The sequence below is a fragment of the Quercus robur genome, chromosome 12 (genome assembly GCF_932294415.1).
Source record: "Quercus robur chromosome 12, dhQueRobu3.1, whole genome shotgun sequence".
NCBI lineage: Eukaryota > Viridiplantae > Streptophyta > Magnoliopsida > Fagales > Fagaceae > Quercus > Quercus robur.
The window spans coordinates 29,517,466-29,534,993 of NC_065545.1; the positions used below are offsets into that span (position 1 = coordinate 29,517,466).

At 34.0% G+C, this 17,528-nt stretch overlaps 3 protein-coding genes across 3 annotated transcripts; 1 reads left to right on the forward strand and 2 right to left on the reverse strand.

Moving 5' to 3' along the window:
- Nucleotides 1-1,108: 1,108 nt before the first annotated feature.
- On the forward strand, nucleotides 1,109-2,843 carry LOC126708818 (probable sugar phosphate/phosphate translocator At1g12500). Its single transcript, XM_050408780.1, has one exon. It carries the CDS (start codon nucleotides 1,380-1,382, stop codon nucleotides 2,445-2,447), a length of 1,068 nt encoding a protein of 355 aa, XP_050264737.1. The 5' UTR covers nucleotides 1,109-1,379; the 3' UTR covers nucleotides 2,448-2,843.
- A 4,856-nt stretch (nucleotides 2,844-7,699) lies between these two features.
- LOC126708360 (blue copper protein-like) lies at nucleotides 7,700-8,847 on the reverse strand. The gene is made up of 2 exons (XM_050408150.1): nucleotides 8,688-8,847; nucleotides 7,700-8,016 (listed from the first exon to the last, which is right to left on the reverse strand). The coding sequence occupies exons 1-2, from the start codon at nucleotides 8,845-8,847 to the stop codon at nucleotides 7,700-7,702; spliced, it is 477 nt and encodes a 158-aa protein (XP_050264107.1).
- Nucleotides 8,848-13,402: 4,555 nt separating this feature from the next.
- Nucleotides 13,403-17,277, reverse strand: LOC126708361 (blue copper protein 1a-like). Its single transcript, XM_050408151.1, has 4 exons — nucleotides 17,118-17,277; nucleotides 16,330-16,555; nucleotides 14,490-14,566; nucleotides 13,403-13,440 (listed from the first exon to the last, which is right to left on the reverse strand). The coding sequence occupies exons 1-4, from the start codon at nucleotides 17,275-17,277 to the stop codon at nucleotides 13,403-13,405; spliced, it is 501 nt and encodes a 166-aa protein (XP_050264108.1).
- Nucleotides 17,278-17,528: the final 251 nt, after the last annotated feature.

The following is a 17,528-nucleotide window of genomic DNA, read 5'->3' on the forward strand; positions in this document are numbered from 1 at the left end:
GGATTTAACGGTTGAGATCCTCCTTCAATTTCCTCATCTTTGCCTCGCTTTGCTCGCGGTCCTCGAGTTCTTGCACAAACCTATTCATGTCTTTGAGCATGAGGATTGTGGCGATGTCCAAAACGTCGTCGTTAGGGGATTGTGGTATGAATATGTCATCATTGTCGTCGTCAGGTTGTGGATGTGGAAGAGTGCGTGGAGAGCTTGCAGTTGCGGCGGCTAAAGTTTGTTGTTCCCTCTCTCCCCTTCTTTGTCTCGTGGCCGGGTGTTTTTTTTTTTTTTTAAAGCCGTGTTTGGGTGTTTACAATTGGTAGAAAATAGTTTTTTAATTTGGTAAATAATGTTTAAAATAAAATGCCAAGCCATTATTCCCTTAGCCACATAGATAACACGTTAATGACAGTTATTAAAAGGATTTATATTGCTCATTTTAAAAACTTGAGGGGCTAATTACATACACAGGATAAACTTAAGGGACCATTATTATAGTATCGCCTAATTTTAATGTCGAGAGTTGCGGATCAAAAACTGACTTACGGAGCAAAGAAAGCCCACGGGCTTCTCTCTTGGTTATGCATAACATGGTTCAACCTAAAAGTCATACTAGCAAAGATATTTCCTAATCTAATTCCCATTAAAATCTTTCCAAGATTTTCTTTGTCTTAGGGTTTGTTTGGTTTTGTATCTCAAACTCACATTTTCATATTTTAAACAATATTACAAATATTTTCACGCATATTTTCACCCATATATATTTCAAAAAATTACAAACAACAATTTTCAAACTGATGTACTGGTTTTGATTCCCTCTAGTCTCAATTCTTAACCTCCAGACCAGATTCCACCCAGATTCTGGTAATAATAAACCAATCAAAAACAAAACTTTTCAAAGCCCAGAATTTACTCTGTCATCCCATTGGCTACTACAGTCAACACCCACACGTGTAGACCATGCGTTGTACAGTGTATTTTTTTACTATCAGTAAAAAAAATTTAAAGAAAAAACGTGGTAAAAATTCCTAGTCAGACCGTAGTACTTTAACATAAGGATTCATCTTCCAACACCGACACTCTAACTTAAACTCTCTAGATTCTCAAAAAAAAAAAAAAAAAAAAAAAACTTAAACTCTCTATCTTCAGCTCGCTTCCCCATATATTTATTTATTCCATCCATGCCCCATCCTGATCCAACGGCTCCCACTACTCCTCCACTCCAAATCTAAATCTCCACCCTCCGATTAGATCCACACTCATTCGTCATCTATGTTATCCCCATCTCCTCCACTCCCTCAGATCTAAGCCACCACTCCCTCTATATCTCTCTCACACAAAGGAAGGGGCAAAGTTGGAAGTTTAATTACCATTCTGTCCTTCCGGCAATGGTGGAGGCACAGACATGGACGACGCGGCGAATGAGCAACCCGAGACTCGACACGACGGCGAACGACCAAGTCCTCGACATTCCGGCGACTCCGCCGGGCGACGTACGGAACAACAACGCCTACACCGGCGGATCCTACTTCTCGCCGACGGTGACGACGGCTCTGATCATAGCGTCGTGGTACTGCTCCAACATTGGAGTCCTCCTCCTCAACAAGTACCTCCTCAGCTTCTACGGCTACCGGTACCCGATCTTCCTCACCATGCTCCACATGATCGCCTGCGCCGCCTACAGCTACGCCTCGATCAACTTCCTCGAAATCGTCCCGCTCCAACACATCCACTCCAAACGACAGTTCTTCAAGATCCTCGCACTCTCCGCCATTTTCTGCTTCTCCGTCGTCTGCGGCAACACGTCGCTGCGCTACATCCCGGTATCGTTCAACCAAGCGATCGGCGCAACGACGCCGTTCTTCACCGCCGTCTTCGCCTTCATCATCACGTGCAAGAAGGAGACCGGGGAGGTCTACCTCGCTCTCCTACCTGTCGTTTTCGGAATCGTCATAGCCAGCAACAGTGAGCCTCTCTTTCACCTATTCGGCTTCTTAATCTGCGTGGGGTCCACAGCTGGACGCGCTTTGAAGTCCGTAGTTCAAGGGATTCTGTTAACCTCCGAAGCCGAGAAGCTACATTCGATGAACCTTCTCTTATATATGGCCCCAATGGCCGCGCTAATTCTGTTACCGTTCACGCTCTACATTGAGGGAAACGTGGCGGCGGTTACGGTCGAGAAGGCGCGTGGGGACCGTTTTATATTTTTCCTTCTGATTGGGAATGCCACGGTGGCGTATTTGGTGAATTTGACCAACTTCTTGGTGACCAAGCACACGAGTGCTTTGACGTTACAGGTTTTGGGGAATGCTAAAGCAGCTGTTGCGGCAGTTGTGTCCGTTTTGATATTCAAGAACCCCGTTAACGTTATGGGAATAACGGGCTTCGCGGTTACAATTATGGGTGTGGTGCTTTATAGCGAGGCCAAGAAACGGTCGAAGGTCACTACCCATTGAGGGAAAAAAAAAAAAGATTTTTTTTTCTTTTTCATTTTCATTTCCGATAAACACGCTTCTTTTTGTTTTTATTTTATATAAAATTGTTTATCGTTTAAAAAAAAAAAAAAACTTTAAATTCATGGAATTGTTGTACTGTATAGGATAGTGGAGAAAGGGAAAGAGGGAATTCTGATTTTCTGTTTTTTTTGGGGGGGCTTTTAATTGGTGGGGGCAGTTAGTAATTAGAGAACATAAGAAGAATTCTCTCATTTTTAAACTTTCTCCCTGTGTGTAAGCATTTTGAGAACATAGAAGACTGGATTCATTTATCAATTTTAGATGTACTATTTTTTGTGAGGAGGAAAACTCTCTCATACAACTATTTGGTTAAAAAATAATTCTGTCTTTTGACCATCATTTTGCCTCACATATTGTCTGTGTATATGTTGGTTCTGTTTATTTCACTTTTTGCTTGCATTGGTTATATTGGTTCTGTCTTTACCTGGATGCAAATTTCTACTTAGTATGAACCGGATTTACAAAACACAAAAGATTGAATCTTGTCGGATTTATATTGGTTATATTGATTAGCATTAAATGATTGATGGGCAATCTGGTTTTTATCAGAATAGTAGAAGAGACCATTTTAACTTTTAATGGTTGTTGGATCCCAAATTTATTTTCCAAGGAAACTGAGGTTACTACCTTTTGCTTTGCTGGTATTAAGTTTCGATTTGCTTCTCAAATGTGTTGCAATTGTTGCTTATTACTATGATCTCGATTGTTTATGTCATTGGGAGTAGGAGATAATCATAATGCATAAGACAACATAATATGACTTGTTGGCTAGATTATCAGTGGCTTTTAAGGTAATTCTTTGATGCTTTGATTTCTAGCTCTTCAGGCAAAGGTTTCAGACTTACTCTGTCACATAGGGTGTGTTGTGTAGTTAATGAAAAGGCTGATAAAATTTTGCAAGGAAATGATTCAAGAGAGAGGGATTATTTTGAGCAGTATAACAACAACAACAAGGCCTTAATCTTGGAACTTTGGAGTCAGCTATGGATCCTCAACAAACTATTTGAGGTCAGCCATATGTATGTTTCTCTGTCATTCTATCATATCCAGAATCGTCTTTGTTACTTCCTTAATTAACGTCTTTTTTTCTTTTACACACACACACACTACTTCTACCGGCAATACTACTGAATCATTTTGAGCATTATAAAGTCTCAAAAAATAAGTACTGTGAAATCAAACAACCTTGGGTGTGAAATCAATTCAAATAGAATTAGTTTCATGCTGTGTTTAAAGTTTGGGATGAGAATCTTGCATTTGTTAGAAGGGGAGATGGGAAGAAGCCAAACTATATATTTGCTAATCCCATCATAATTTGGTATTACTTGCTGGGAAAAGAATTGCATGAAAGTTGGTTTCCTAGTGAATTTGAAATCACTTGTGCTTGTGAAAAGCATTGCTTATTGTGTGAGCCATGAAGTAGTAAAAGCAAGCTCATTTGATGTGGATTTTTTTCTTCCTCATTTTGTTTGTATTTATATTTGTTAATTTTTCATTTGTTCTAGAGGCAAGGATTTAATTTTTATACAAATTTAGTGTGTTTGGAACCTTGTAGTTTCCGGAAGCACAGTTTTTATCAAAAGATATAGTCTTTGGTAACTTTTATCTTAAATGTAAGACAAAACTATAAGCTAGCTTATTCTAGAAATAAATAAATAAAACTAGTTTTGTTATTTTATTTTTTTAAAAAGCTGAGACAAAAGGCCAAGAGCTTCCAAATAGACTTTTAATCATTTGTATTAGTATACCACCAGGCCTGGCCACAGGGTTTTTTGTTATTATATGTTGGATATGATTTTAAGTGCATTATAACCTTTTATTCTTGTTCTTGTTCTTCACCTTTTCCCTTTTCTTTGTGGCTGTCGTTATCTTGGGTTATGTTATATTTTTCCTGTTAGCACAAGCTGCACAACTTCTGTTTTACGTCGAGTCAAAAGAGATTTTGAGTTGATTAAACATCATTGAGAATCATTGTAATGGTAGTAAAAAGATTTTTCACCCATAGCTAATGAGAATGATCTAAAATCTCCAGTAAATTTTGTATCAGCAAAAAGTTGACGTCCAACATCTTCATGCCCTACATGCCTCCTTTTTTCTACTGGGGACATTTCTGAATATGGGCATTGGTGGTTGGAATGATTGATCAAGTTGCAACTATCTGTCTGTACCAATCTGCACCCGGTGTGTGTCGGTAGGGATTAACTTGAAGGTGACATATTTCCAATGCAGTTTAAGCCAGAGATATCTCATTGTTGGTCAAAATAATCACGTTGGTTGCTAATAGACATGCTATTTTTGGTGCAATGCATTTGCTGTGCTGTTGTGTGAGTTTTCTCTTTGTGCATCTATCTGCATCAGACTGGGACGTGTAGATATGTCCTTTGTTTAAATTTAGGTGGTTGTTGAAATTTTTTTCTCAGCCTAGCTAGCTTAAATTCTATTTATTGCGTTTGTTGGAGCGTTGGACAGTAAGATGTAATGTTTGGTAAAACTCATCTTTCTCAAAGGTTAAACTTAATGAAATTAATTAATTGGGAAGGGAAAAAAAAAATTAGAACAAAGAACCCAGCGATGTGGATTTGTTCCAGCTCACCCAGTCTAGGAGAAGCATGTTCTGTCACTATTTTTGGGGGGTAAAAGCTTGGGGTTGCGATTGGCTTGCATGTATCGTCAAGCTCAAGGTAGAGCTTGCCAAATGTCTCAAATTAGTCACCTTTTTCATCGGAAGGAACTTCATTCATTGTTTTTCTTCTTGTTAGTTTCTTCCTCTTCTTATTTCTTCGCTCTTTTTTTTTTGTTGCTCGGTCGTGATTCTCCGTATTCTATAAGCTTTTATTTCTATTTTATTTTAAAAATGGTGTCTTTTTGGCCCTAAGCAATTCTCAATACGTAGTTGAAAGTTGAAACCTGATAATGATTCGTGAGCCTAATAACTCCGAAAAAAAAAGTTGAGCCTAATAGAGATGTTCAACCTAGTTTAATGTAACATGCCAAAATCGTGTTCTAGGGTTGCCCGTATACTTGACTTGTAAACCCTAAAACCGTTGATCAGCTGAAACAAAAACAAAACCAAAAGGCAAAATTTGCACGAATCTCAATTAGTTGAGATTTTGGTTCAGTCGGTTGAGATAAGCTAAATCTCAATTGGTCAAACTAGAATCGAATTGAAGTCGAGATTTCATAAATTTTAAGTCTTTTTACTACTTAAACCTTGGCTTGTCTTGAACTTGAACTCGGCTTCAAATACACTAAAGACACACTAAGATTCTAAATTTTGATTACACAAGGTGACAACTTGCCAACATCGTCCTATGGACCCAACATAAACATTTCAAGCATGAAGCATGGTAGACTAGCTATTTGATTATAGAGATGTTGTTTGATTGGTTGTTGCTTCTAGAAGAAATATATAAATGACATTAATTTTTCTTCTTAGTTCATGATGTATGGGAAACTTTTAAGTCTCATAAAATAAAATGATACGATAATTCATTCTCTCACACATGAAAAGAAGAGTTTTGTAGCTCAGCTGATTAACACCTCCTAGTATTTTCAAATGAAACATTTAGAGGAGAAGTAATAGATAGAATTGATAGGATTGGAACCTGTGACATTTTGTATCCAAAACAAAGGTGCTACCAAGCTATACTACATCCCTTTTAATTGGTCTATGGTCGTCATTGAAGGGATGGAATTTTTCTTATGTTATATGAATGCTGAATATTTAATGATTGAAAAATTCTCGGCTTCACTTGATTTAAGATCTCTCAGCCTATGTACAGGGCTGGGCGGGCAATTTCTTCACAAGACTTTCCTGTGAGTAGAATTGTCCCTGCAGGTGGCAAGAGCTTACCCTACCGATTATGTTTTGAACAGTGGCCAAGAGCAGCAAATAGCTAGCGCAAAACGTCTAAACTTTGTAGGTCCAAGGTTTCCACATGAACCACATCAATATCCTATAGGCCACCAGGCCCAAAATTAAGTTTGAGTTGATGAATAAAAATTCTAAAAAGTTTATTAAATGTCATTTGACTCATTGCCTAAAGCTGCGTGGAAATTTAACATGTGTCGTGTGCTAAACTTGTACTATAGATTGCAATCGGCTTATTTAATTAAAATAGACTTGCTGCGCGTGTAATAATGCTCTTTTTTATATAGAATCTGATTTTTTGGTTTAGTTTTATAATATCTAAAAGTGATATATAAATAATTATGCGTATTTTTTTTAAAGAAAAAGGTAAGGTAATACGAAATAATGTTTAAAAATGAGATAGAGAACCGCAAGAAGTTGAAACCCAATGTGACATTTGAATTTATTAATTGAGATAAGAATTGTGATAAGTAAAAAAAAAAAATATATATATAGATATATTTAAACAAAAGAAAGATGATATACGTTAGATGAATGAAGATTTGTGATAACTGTATAGAATTTGGATGATAAAAATTTCAAAATTTTTTAAAGAATTTAAAAAAAAAAAAAAAAAACCATAGAAATTTTGAGATAAGAATGAGTAGTTTTTAGTTTTTACATGAGAAAGTAGGTTTTTTTTTAATAAGTAATTTTGTATTTTTTTTAATGAAGATAATTAAAGTATTTGAATTCAAATAAATAATAAATACAGATAGGAATTAGACATTTGAATATTAATGGGTGAGAATAATGGTTGTTTTCTTTTTTTCTTTTGTACATGAGATAGTATTACTCTTTTAAGATAGTATTACTCTTTTAATATTTTTTGGAAGAAATAATTTTTTATTTTTTTTATTATAAATATAATTGAAGTATTTGAATTCAAATAGATAACAAATACAAATAGGAATGAAACATTTAAATACAAATGAGTGGTGAGAATAATTTTTTTTTTTTTCTTTTCCCTTTTGTACGAGAGATAGTATTACTGTTTTAATCTTTTTTTGTTTTTCTGTAGCAAAAAAAAAAAAAAAAAAATTAACTAAAGAATGTTATTTCAAAATTTGTATGAGGATATTTTGGTACGCCAAAAATTAAAGACGAAATAGAAGAATCTTATTATTAATTAATAGTCTAGAAGATATTCAAAACCTAGTATTACAAGGTTTCTCAAAAAAAAAACAAAACGTAGTATTACAAACCAATAGTTCCAGAAACTGCAAACTGGATATTTATTACACTCCAAGACCATAACAATGAATACTAAGAAATTCCAATATCAAACCATGACCATCATGAGGATGCCAAAAAAAGCCACCATCCACCCATAATACACAGGTGCAACGCTTCTCCTTGCGGCTGATGTGGGAGAAGGCGCAGGAGACTGTCCATCAAACACTGTTATGGCAAGCTTTTGGTTTCCATTTGCACAATCATTGGGAACACAGCAAATGTACCATTTTTTTCCTGGGGTTTTTAGGGGAATCACATCGTTTCCACTTGTAAATTCCACAGATCCAGCCGATGCGTTACAGCGTTGGAAGTCTGTGCCATTGACTTTAAAAACATTGTGTACTCCCTTTTTATGGTTAAAAACTGCACCAAGAAATTAATCTCTTCTGTAATCAATCAGAATGGATAATATGTACCTATCGATTATATTTTATAATTAAAACCTGGGTATTATTTTTGTGCAATATGGTATTATATTAATAATTAACCACCAAATTATAGTTAAAATTTTATTATTTGAGTTAATTAGATAGAATGATTTCCATTTCTGAACTTCTAAAAATTAAATCCAACAACTTTTTATTGTTAAAAATTATATGTCTTACTATGAAACAAACTTTTTTTATATTATTAATAAATTATAAGTAATAAAATGATAACTCATCACTTTATTTACAAACATAGGCAATTCAATCTTAAACCTTTTTTTTTTAGTATAATCAATTCAATCTTTTTTTTTTTTTTATGAAAAGAATATTAAATTAAATCTTAAACCTACATGAGTATATTATATAATTAAAGCGAACTCCACACTCACAAGTTTGTTTATGAAGACATAATTATTTTTAAACATAGCTTGTTTTCTAAAAAAAAAAATTAAATATAAATAAGTTTTTTCTCGAACTATTTTCATAATCCGCTCGTTTCATTTACAATTCTACTTAAGGAGCAGTTTTGGATTAGATATTCAGAGTTGAGGGCAAAGCATTTGAGTTGACAGCATAGTGAAGAAAGAGGTTTGAGAGCTAATTTACGGAGTTGGTCACCGACATGAAACTCCTTCCCATCAGCCCAAGTTTGGTAATCAAAACCAGTAGTCCAACCTTTATCGTCACCAACCACGAAATCTGTGGCCAAAATCGAAGGAACAAGAACTGCTAAAATGGCAAAAATGAAGAATTGGGTGGAGGCCATTATAATCAGAAGCTCTAAGTTATCAAATAGATTCTCTTATGTTAGCTTTATGGAAGTGCTTGCCTAAGTGTTAAAATTGTGCCTATTTATAGATTTTTGGCGTGTATTAATTAAAAGTTCAACAAACAAATTGACCGTCTGTGGACGGCAATGCCGATTGATCCTTGAGTTTTACGAGAGGCTAATTCTTTTGGAGCTGTTCACATAGACTTTTTCTGTGACTAGTTCCATGAATATAAATTCATTTTTAACATTAAAGTTTTAAGTCTTTTGACTGGTATAGACTTAGTTCATTGGTGGATGATTACTTTTCATTATCAGATTAAAATACTAATTGATTTTTTGTGTATGCATTTTATACGACAGGAGACTTTATGAATTAAGATAACTGAAATTCAAGTTTAGGTACTAGTTTGGTTATTCAAAATTTTATACAAGTGGAAGAGTTAAACCATAATTCTCCATAATTTATGGGAGAACTACACTTTTACTCAACTTTAAAATCTCAACTCTTTTAAGTACAATTTTATTTTTACACAATTTATTTTATAATCAAAATAATCCAACGAATGCATATAAATATCTATTGAAAAGACACATCCAGGTTTTTAGAGCATGGTAAATTTTCTATTGAAATTTATATTTTCCGAGTCAGTTAAATTTTTTATTTTTATTTTTCAGTTTATGTCTTCATTGTTGGCAAAACCGAAGCACAATTGTGTTTGGTTGGTTATAAAAAGAATATGAATTAAATATATGTAAAACCTGCAGGCTAAAAATGGCTGGCAAAGAAAATGAAACGTATATATATAAAAACATTACATAGTGAACTGGTCAATTGATTTCTCTTAATAAGGTTGAGAATTATTTTTATATAAATATTATATGATTTGAAAATTTGAATTTATGGTATCCGCTCTATGATACTTTTTAAAAATAAAAATAAATTAACTTTATTCAACACAAATTTAAATCCTTATCAAGTATAGTTTGTATGTATGGTGGAATAGACTTCATCCAAACTGTTAAATCATCGTCAGATAGTGCTTGTTGAGCTAGAGCATGGGCAGCTTGGCTGCCTTGTATAATAAACGCTCTTAATTATAAGACCAATATACTAATTGGTTTTTCCTTTTTTTTTTTTTTTTGTGTATGAGAAATTTGAAACTAAATCTCTTATAATTTATAAGGTTTAAAGATTAAAGATAAATAAAATGAACAAAGATAGAAAATGTAGAAATGATGGAAAAATGGAAAGATATAAAATGTTTTAGTTTTTCTTCATGTGTGTTTGGTAGAGAGAATGAAGAAGTGAAAAGATAGAAAATATTATTTAAATAAATTTACTATTATACCCTTATTACATCAAGAGAGGATAGAAAAATATTTTTGTAGGGGCGGTTTTTGAGGCCCAGGCCCAGCAAGTAAGTGGTTCTGGCCCAAAAGTCCCTAGACAATGAATTTGTAGAGAGCGGGTTACAGAACTAGGGCTAGACGAAGTGAATGTCAGTTAGATGTATGCCATGCAACATATTGAATGTGAGAATATTCCATTTAAGTTCACAGGATATCGGTCCGAGGAGACGTATAAGTGCACCTCTTGCTCTGGTTACAGACTACAGAATTCTTTCACCTCTCTTTCTCTCTCTTTTTCCTCAATTCTCCGATCCCCTCTTCATAGGGATTTCCTTCTCTTATATAGCCTCCTTAAATTGATAAGGACCTTACACTTGTTAACCATCTGGACCTTCACTTGAGTGTCTGTCCCATCGAACATCTTCCTTATCTTTCTGTGAGTTGCACTGGCCAATGTAACACTGTTCGCATGTCTTCTCCACATTAATGCGGCTGAAAAAGTAGCTTTCTTGCATTTAATGCGGCAGTTGTGGTTTCTCCCTAACGTCTTACATTTTCCTCTTTCCTGCTGTGTGAGGCTCATCCTACTACCCCACGTTCGTCTGGGATGGTTCTTCACTGTGGAGGAGACGCACATTGGGCCCATATTTGTGTGTCCGAGGAGACATTCCTCCTCGGACGTCTTTTAAAACAAACTGGGCTCCACAGGATTGGGCCAGAAGTCTTTTGGGCCCCTATTCCCCTTTGGGTCATGGTTGGGTTTATTGTGGGGCCCTAGGCCCATTGTTGACTTTAGGAATTTCACCCCTACAATTTTCTATCATGGAGTTATTTTGATTTTTTTTGTTCAAGGCCTCAAGCCTTTGTAAACATATGTGTGGAGGACCATAGCGCAGTTTTAATTTTTTTGTTATGTTGTGTTTGGTTTAAATGAAATTGTTGTTCGAAAAACATTTCTGGCATTTACAGGTGTTTTGGCCAACTGAAAATGTTAGTTAATCAGAAATTGTTTTTTGGTTAACGATAAAATAAAGGTACTTATGGTAGAAATTAGTTTATACTTTCATTTTCCACCTCACCTAAAAATCTTCAATTGAACTTCCACCCCCCACACCCGACTGTCTACCATCCAACCACCACCCAACGTTCCTGGTCTTTAGTGGCCGTTGGCCACTGTCACCGCTAGTCCCAGTTTCCCAGATCATGACTTTTTTAATCTAAAATTTTACTTTTTTTATTATTATATATATATGCTTGGGATATGAGGAATTGGAGAAAGTAGAAGAAAATATGTTTTCCATAACATTTTCAGAAACACAACCAAACACTTGAAAATGTTTTCTTTTCTAGAAAATATTCACCTAAAAATATTTTACAATCCAAAAATATTTCCCGTTGAACCAAACATAGCTTTAGTTCTTGATTTTTGTATCTCTTTCTTGATTAAAACTCTTCTATGGTTAACATTTTGTTTCCTATTTTTCCTCCCAATTGGGGAATTAAGATGAGTTTTGTTAGGCCTGAAACTCAACCCACTCCATTCTGATCTCCCTCATTTCTGCCAAACTAAATAATGGAAAACTCTCATTTTCCATCCTCTCTATTCCACCCGACCAAACAAGCCATTAGACTTCACATCATAGGTTAGCCGGTACTCCATCTAGTACTCCACCTAGTGTAACTGGGCTGAATAATTTGATCTATTTCTTCTCCATTTTAATCCCTGATTTGATCCTTAAAAGTCAATATTGGGACTATATTGAATTTAACAATAAGTTTAGGGGCATAAAATTCCACACAACTGCTGATTTGGGCCGATTGGATTACCATTAGGACCTAAGTTGAAGATCGCCCAACCCATATATGTTTTATACCATGATTTTCTTTTGATTTATTTGTGTGGCTTCTTTATTAGCCTATGTGATTGATGCATAATAAAAGTTTTGTTAGTGGTGGATTTATGTGAAAGTGATGTTACCTCAATTACAAATGTCTTTTTTTTTAATCACCTCAATCACATGCTTGATATTTTAACAAGTTGTGGAGTTGTGATAATTATTATAAAAGTTTCCCAAATATTACTCTTTTCAAAACAATATCTTATTGGTCTCATAAATTAACTTTATTTGAGAGTTCATAAAGGAATGGAATTAGTAAATTATTAAGGCATGAAATGGAATGAATTATATATATATATATATATATATATATATATATATATATATAATGAAATGAAAATTTTTAAGTAATGAAATGGAATTAAGCAATCTTTTTTTTTTCTTTTTTTGAGAAAGGAAGTAAGTAATCTTGTTTGGATATTTTGAAATAAATGCATGAAATGTAAGTAATCTTATTTGGGAGTAATATAGAGGAAAATGAATGATATCATTTTATGATGATATTACTATTAGACCCCTATTTTAAAATAATTAAATGACTGAATATATAGGGGTTGTAAGGGCTAGGTTTGGAGCCCAAACCCAAATGTATGAAATCCTAGTCCAATAAACCCAATACAATGAATTTAGTAGAGTATGGGTTAAAGAACTAGGTCTAGATGAGTTGGGCAACAGCTAGCATGGAGTTAAAAATCAATCAAACACAAATAAAAGCTATTATTGCCAAAGGACCTTCGGTCTTTTCTCCCCCCTTCTTCATGGGAGTTTTTTCTTATTATATAGCTCTTTTCTGATCATCTGGACCTTACACTTGTTGATTATCTGGCTCTCCACTTGAGTACCCATCCCATCAGACACCCCTTTCAGCCCTCTGTCAGTTGTGGCAGCCAAGGCAGCACTATTCAGGAGTCTTCTCCACATTAATGCGGCCAGAAAAGTAACTGCAGTGCATTTAATGTAGTGATGGCAGCTTTTCCTTAGATATTTTGAGTTTTCTTCTCTCACGTGTTCAGGGGGCGCATCTCAATTGTTAGAATACACACTTGGTCTGCGTTTGTCGTGTTTTCCTCCTCGGACTTGTTAGTGTCCTCAGACAAGCCCCAAGACCCAATACATTATTTTGGGCCCTAGCCCCTACAAGGGTATTTTGGGAGTTTCAATTAAAATTTCATTTCTTCTAATTCTTTCAAATTTTGGAAGGATGTAAATTTGAGCTTTTTAGGGAATAGAGAAAAATGAATATTCCTTCGTACCAATTTCATTTCCTTCTACTTAAACTTCTAAATAAGGAAATGATCTTTTCATTCTAATTCCTCCTCCCAAATAGAGTTCATGAACCCTATGAATTAGATAGCCAAATGCTATATGAGCAAGTAAATAATTTCAGCAAGGAGACCTTGTTGCCATTATCTTGACTTACATTTATGTTCTTGTAGTGCATGAGTACATTCTCTGGTTCCCAATCAGATTCTTTGAGATATATATATATATATATATATATATATATATATATATATATATATATGTGTGTGTGTGTGTGTTTTGTCCTTCTCTGGTTCCCAATCAGATTCTTTGAGATATATATATATATATATATATATATATATGTGTGTGTGTGTGTGTTTTGTCCTTAGTAGCTAAGCTGTCCCATGGCTTGTTGTCAAAAATACACTACTATTTGGACTTATACTTGTTCTCTTTAAAGAAATTCAAGCCTTTGGTTGGCTAATTTTTGTAACTGATGCAAACTTTCTCTGATCTCCTCCCTAGAACAAAGTTTCCTCCTCCCTTAAAAACAACAAAAAAGTCTTTCTCCTTTTTAACGTGAGATTAAACATTTCACTAACTCTTTATCTTTTATATTAACTCTCATATCTTTATATTTATGTTGTCATATTTATTCATTTTTATTGGATAATATTAAAATGCTACGACACCTTGCATTCCTAATCTCCGTCTCCTTCTCCTGCATACTCAAATGCATATTCTACTACGACCTTGTCAAGAGAGAGTACTTTTCACTTTGTCCATCCGGGTTAATATCTTCTTTGTCCCCAGTGATCACTGCGGAACTCATCTAGGATTTGGACCGACATTCAGTTCCAGTCAATGCATGGGTCATAGAATTTCTTCAAAAAGGACAGAGTGACAGTTCCTTAACAAGAATAAATCTCTCTAGTTGAAAAACTGTGTATTATTTGAAAAACTTTCCTGGTAAAAATATGTAGTTGATCATTTCTGAAAGATTGCACATAGCCGGGATGTTGACATGTTGTTTTGATTGTTTGCTACTTCTACAGTGGCAGCTCTAGGAATTTTTTTAGGATGATCATTAAGAAATTTAAATTATACAAAATCTAATAAAATGATAACTTGTATATTTGCTACAATTGCGAGTCAAGTCACTAAGGAGGCAAAATTGTTGCGATTGCAAAGCCAAAAGAGTATAACTATCGTCACTATCAAAGAGAACTCACAACCACAATATTTTTCTTAGTGTTCGTTTGCAACTAATTTTTACCTTTATCTACAGTACTTTCAGCAATAAGTTTTCAGTTTCAGCAAAATAAGTGGTATCTAAATAGACCCTTAGTACTATTTTTAAGGAAAAATGAAATTAGAGATTATTTTATTGAATAGGTTGAATGATCTACAAATTTAAATGATTAGCGATTTTTATCTTTTTGTTATGTAATAGGCTTTTTGTTGAACAATTTGTTAGCTTGTTGTTGTTTGGTCTTGTCTTATTTTTGTTTGGTTTATGTTTGTTGTTATTTGGGCTAATATTTATTGTTGTTATTTAAGATTTTTTTTTTTTTAATTTATAAAAGGGATTAAGAATTATGTTTTTTTTTGGGGGGGGGGGGAGAATTAATTTTGGAGTAATGCTACATCCACAACATTTTTACAATAAATCTTATGCAAGAAACTATTATTGGTTGGTAAAAAAAATAATATCAGTATTTGGGTCAAATTAGAATTAGTAACAACTTACTACATTGAACTTGTTATGAAATTATTGTAAAAATGTTGTGAATATAACATTACTCTTATTTTTGTTGAACCCAAATTTTTGTAATTTTCAAGTTAAGGTGTTCAACATTTTTATTAGGCTGGTCACAATAAGTTAGTTTGGCATATAATATTTTTTTAGTAAGTGTATACGTACAATTTTTTGCAAGTCAGGTGCAAGACAGGGTAGTCTTGTGACCACCCTGGCTTGCATGTGGAGCCACCAGTGTACTTCTAGAAAAATATATTAATGTATTTGTCCCCTTACATGAGTAAAATTTTTAAAAAATTAAAATTAAAGAGAGAGAGAGAGAAGAATATATTAATGACAATTTGGATAGATAATAAGATGGATAGAAATGTCATGTCCAAAGACTTCATTCATTTTTCTTTCCGGTCCATAATAACCTATTCTTTTTATGAATTCAAATTTTCTATTCCACTTTTTATTAGTAGTAATTGATAGTAGAAAAATCCGCACCTTCACTCATTTGATGATTAAGATGGTCAGTACAGATTGATAGGAAAATCGTTAAATCTCTCATGAATAGTATGAAAGGTCCTTCAACCTACGAACAAAGTGGGCAATGCTAGCTTTCGCAAGACTTGCAGTCTTGCCCATGAGTAGAATAATGTTCCTGCAGGTGGCAAAAGCTTACCCTACTAATTTTGGGTGATTAATATTGACTAAGATCGTAAGATTTTCATGCCCGTATACATTTTAAACAATGGCTAAAAGCAGAATACATGCTACCCATAAACGCTTTAAGTATGTAGGGTTCAACATCATGCTCAGATAGGCAACCAGAATTACGTTTTAGTTGAGAAAAATACCTAAAGAGTCTATTAAATGCATGTCATTTGATTTTACACATCGCCTATATAAGACCCATCTACAAACTGCATGGAAATTTAACTAGTGTACTGTGTGGCAATCACATCACCATAGAGTACAAAGGATGATGCTCATTTGATTTTTTTTTTCTTTTTTCTTTTTGTTAATTTGTTTGAAAGTGAAGAAAGTATATAGTTTTATGATTAAAAAAAAATTACATAAATAAGAGATTAAAAAAGTTGAAAGTTTATTGCTAACCCAAATGGTCACATTATTCAATGTTCAAAACATTGTATTACAAACTAGTAGTTCCACCAATAATGTACAGGCGCAACGCTTCCCCTTGCTGCCTTGGGAGAAGGCGCTGCCGGTGTTGGTGTAGGAGAAGGCGCAGGAGACAGTCCATCAAGCACTGTTATGGCAAGCTTTTGTCCATTTGCACAATGAGTGGGAAAACCGCAAATGTACCATTTTCTTCCTGAGGTTGCTAAGGGTGTCGCATCGTTTCCACTAGTCAAGGGCACAGTGCCAGCCGGTGCCACACATTGTTGGAAGCCAGTGCCATTAACTTTAAAGACATTATGGTTTCCCTTTTGATACTTAAAAACTGCACCAAGAAGTTAATCTCTTCTATCATCAATCGGAATGGATAATATATATATACCGATCGATTATATTTTATTATTAAAAGCTCGGTATTATTTGTACAATATGGTATATTATTAATAATTAACCACTAGCTGAAATTTTATTATTTCTACATATTAAATTCAACTTTATATATTTTTAAAATTATATATAAGTCTTACTATGAAACAAACATTTTTTTTATTATATATTATTAATAATTTATTAGTAATAAAATGATAACTCATCAATTTATTTACAAACATACATAATTCAATCTTAAACCTATATGAGTACATGTACAATTTTACACACACATATATATAACTAAATCAAGCTTCACATTGATCACAAATTTATTTATGAAGACATAATTATTTTTAAACTTAGCTAGTTTTCTAAATAAATAAATATAACTAACTTAATTTTTTTCTCAAACTGTTTTTATACATAATCCGCTCGTTTCATTTACAATTCAGAGTTGAAGGCAAAGCATTTGAGTTGACAGCATAGTAAAGAGAGAGGTTTGAGAGCTAATTTACCGAGTCGGTCACCGACGTGAAACTCCTTCCCATCAGCCCAAGTTTGGTAATCAAAACCAATGGTCCAACCTTTATCGTCACCAACCACGAAATCCGTGGCCAAAATCGAAGAAACAAGAACTGCTAAAATGGCAAAAATGAAGAATTGGGTAGAGGCCATTATAATCAGAAGCTCAATCTATTTTATCAAATTGATTTTCTTATGCTGGCGCTGTGGAAGTGATTGCCTCAAAAGTTTAAAAGAGTGCCTATTTATAGATTTTTTACATCTATTTTTCGTTTTGGGAAAAAGATTTTTTACATCTATTATAATTTAAAATGTTTAACTTATTGACCGTCTACTGACGGCAATGCCGAATGGTACAATAAGATCCTACACGTATATGAAAGGCTAATAACTCTTTTTTGGTG

What these genes read in the sequence shown, in the direction of transcription:
- LOC126708818 (XM_050408780.1), top strand. Translation starts at nt 1,380, where the DNA reads ATGGTGGAGGCACAGACATGGACGACGCGGCGAATGAGCAACCCGAGA.
- LOC126708360 (XM_050408150.1), bottom strand. Translation starts at nt 8,847, where the DNA reads ATGGCCTCCACCCAATTCTTCATTTTTGCCATTTTAGCAGTTCTTGTT. An exon ending in TCATGTCGGTGACCAACTCC is followed by an intron (nt 8,017 to 8,687) that starts GTAAATTAGCTC and finishes TTCTTGGTGCAG; the next exon opens with TTTTTAACCATAAAAAGGGA.
- LOC126708361 (XM_050408151.1), bottom strand. Translation starts at nt 17,277, where the DNA reads ATGGCCTCTACCCAATTCTTCATTTTTGCCATTTTAGCAGTTCTTGTT. An exon ending in TCACGTCGGTGACCGACTCG is followed by an intron (nt 16,556 to 17,117) that starts GTAAATTAGCTC and finishes TTCTTGGTGCAG; the next exon opens with TTTTTAAGTATCAAAAGGGA. An exon ending in TAGTGACTTGACTCGCAATT is followed by an intron (nt 13,441 to 14,489) that starts GTAGCAAATATA and finishes TCTAATTCATAG; the next exon opens with GGTTCATGAACTCTATTTGG.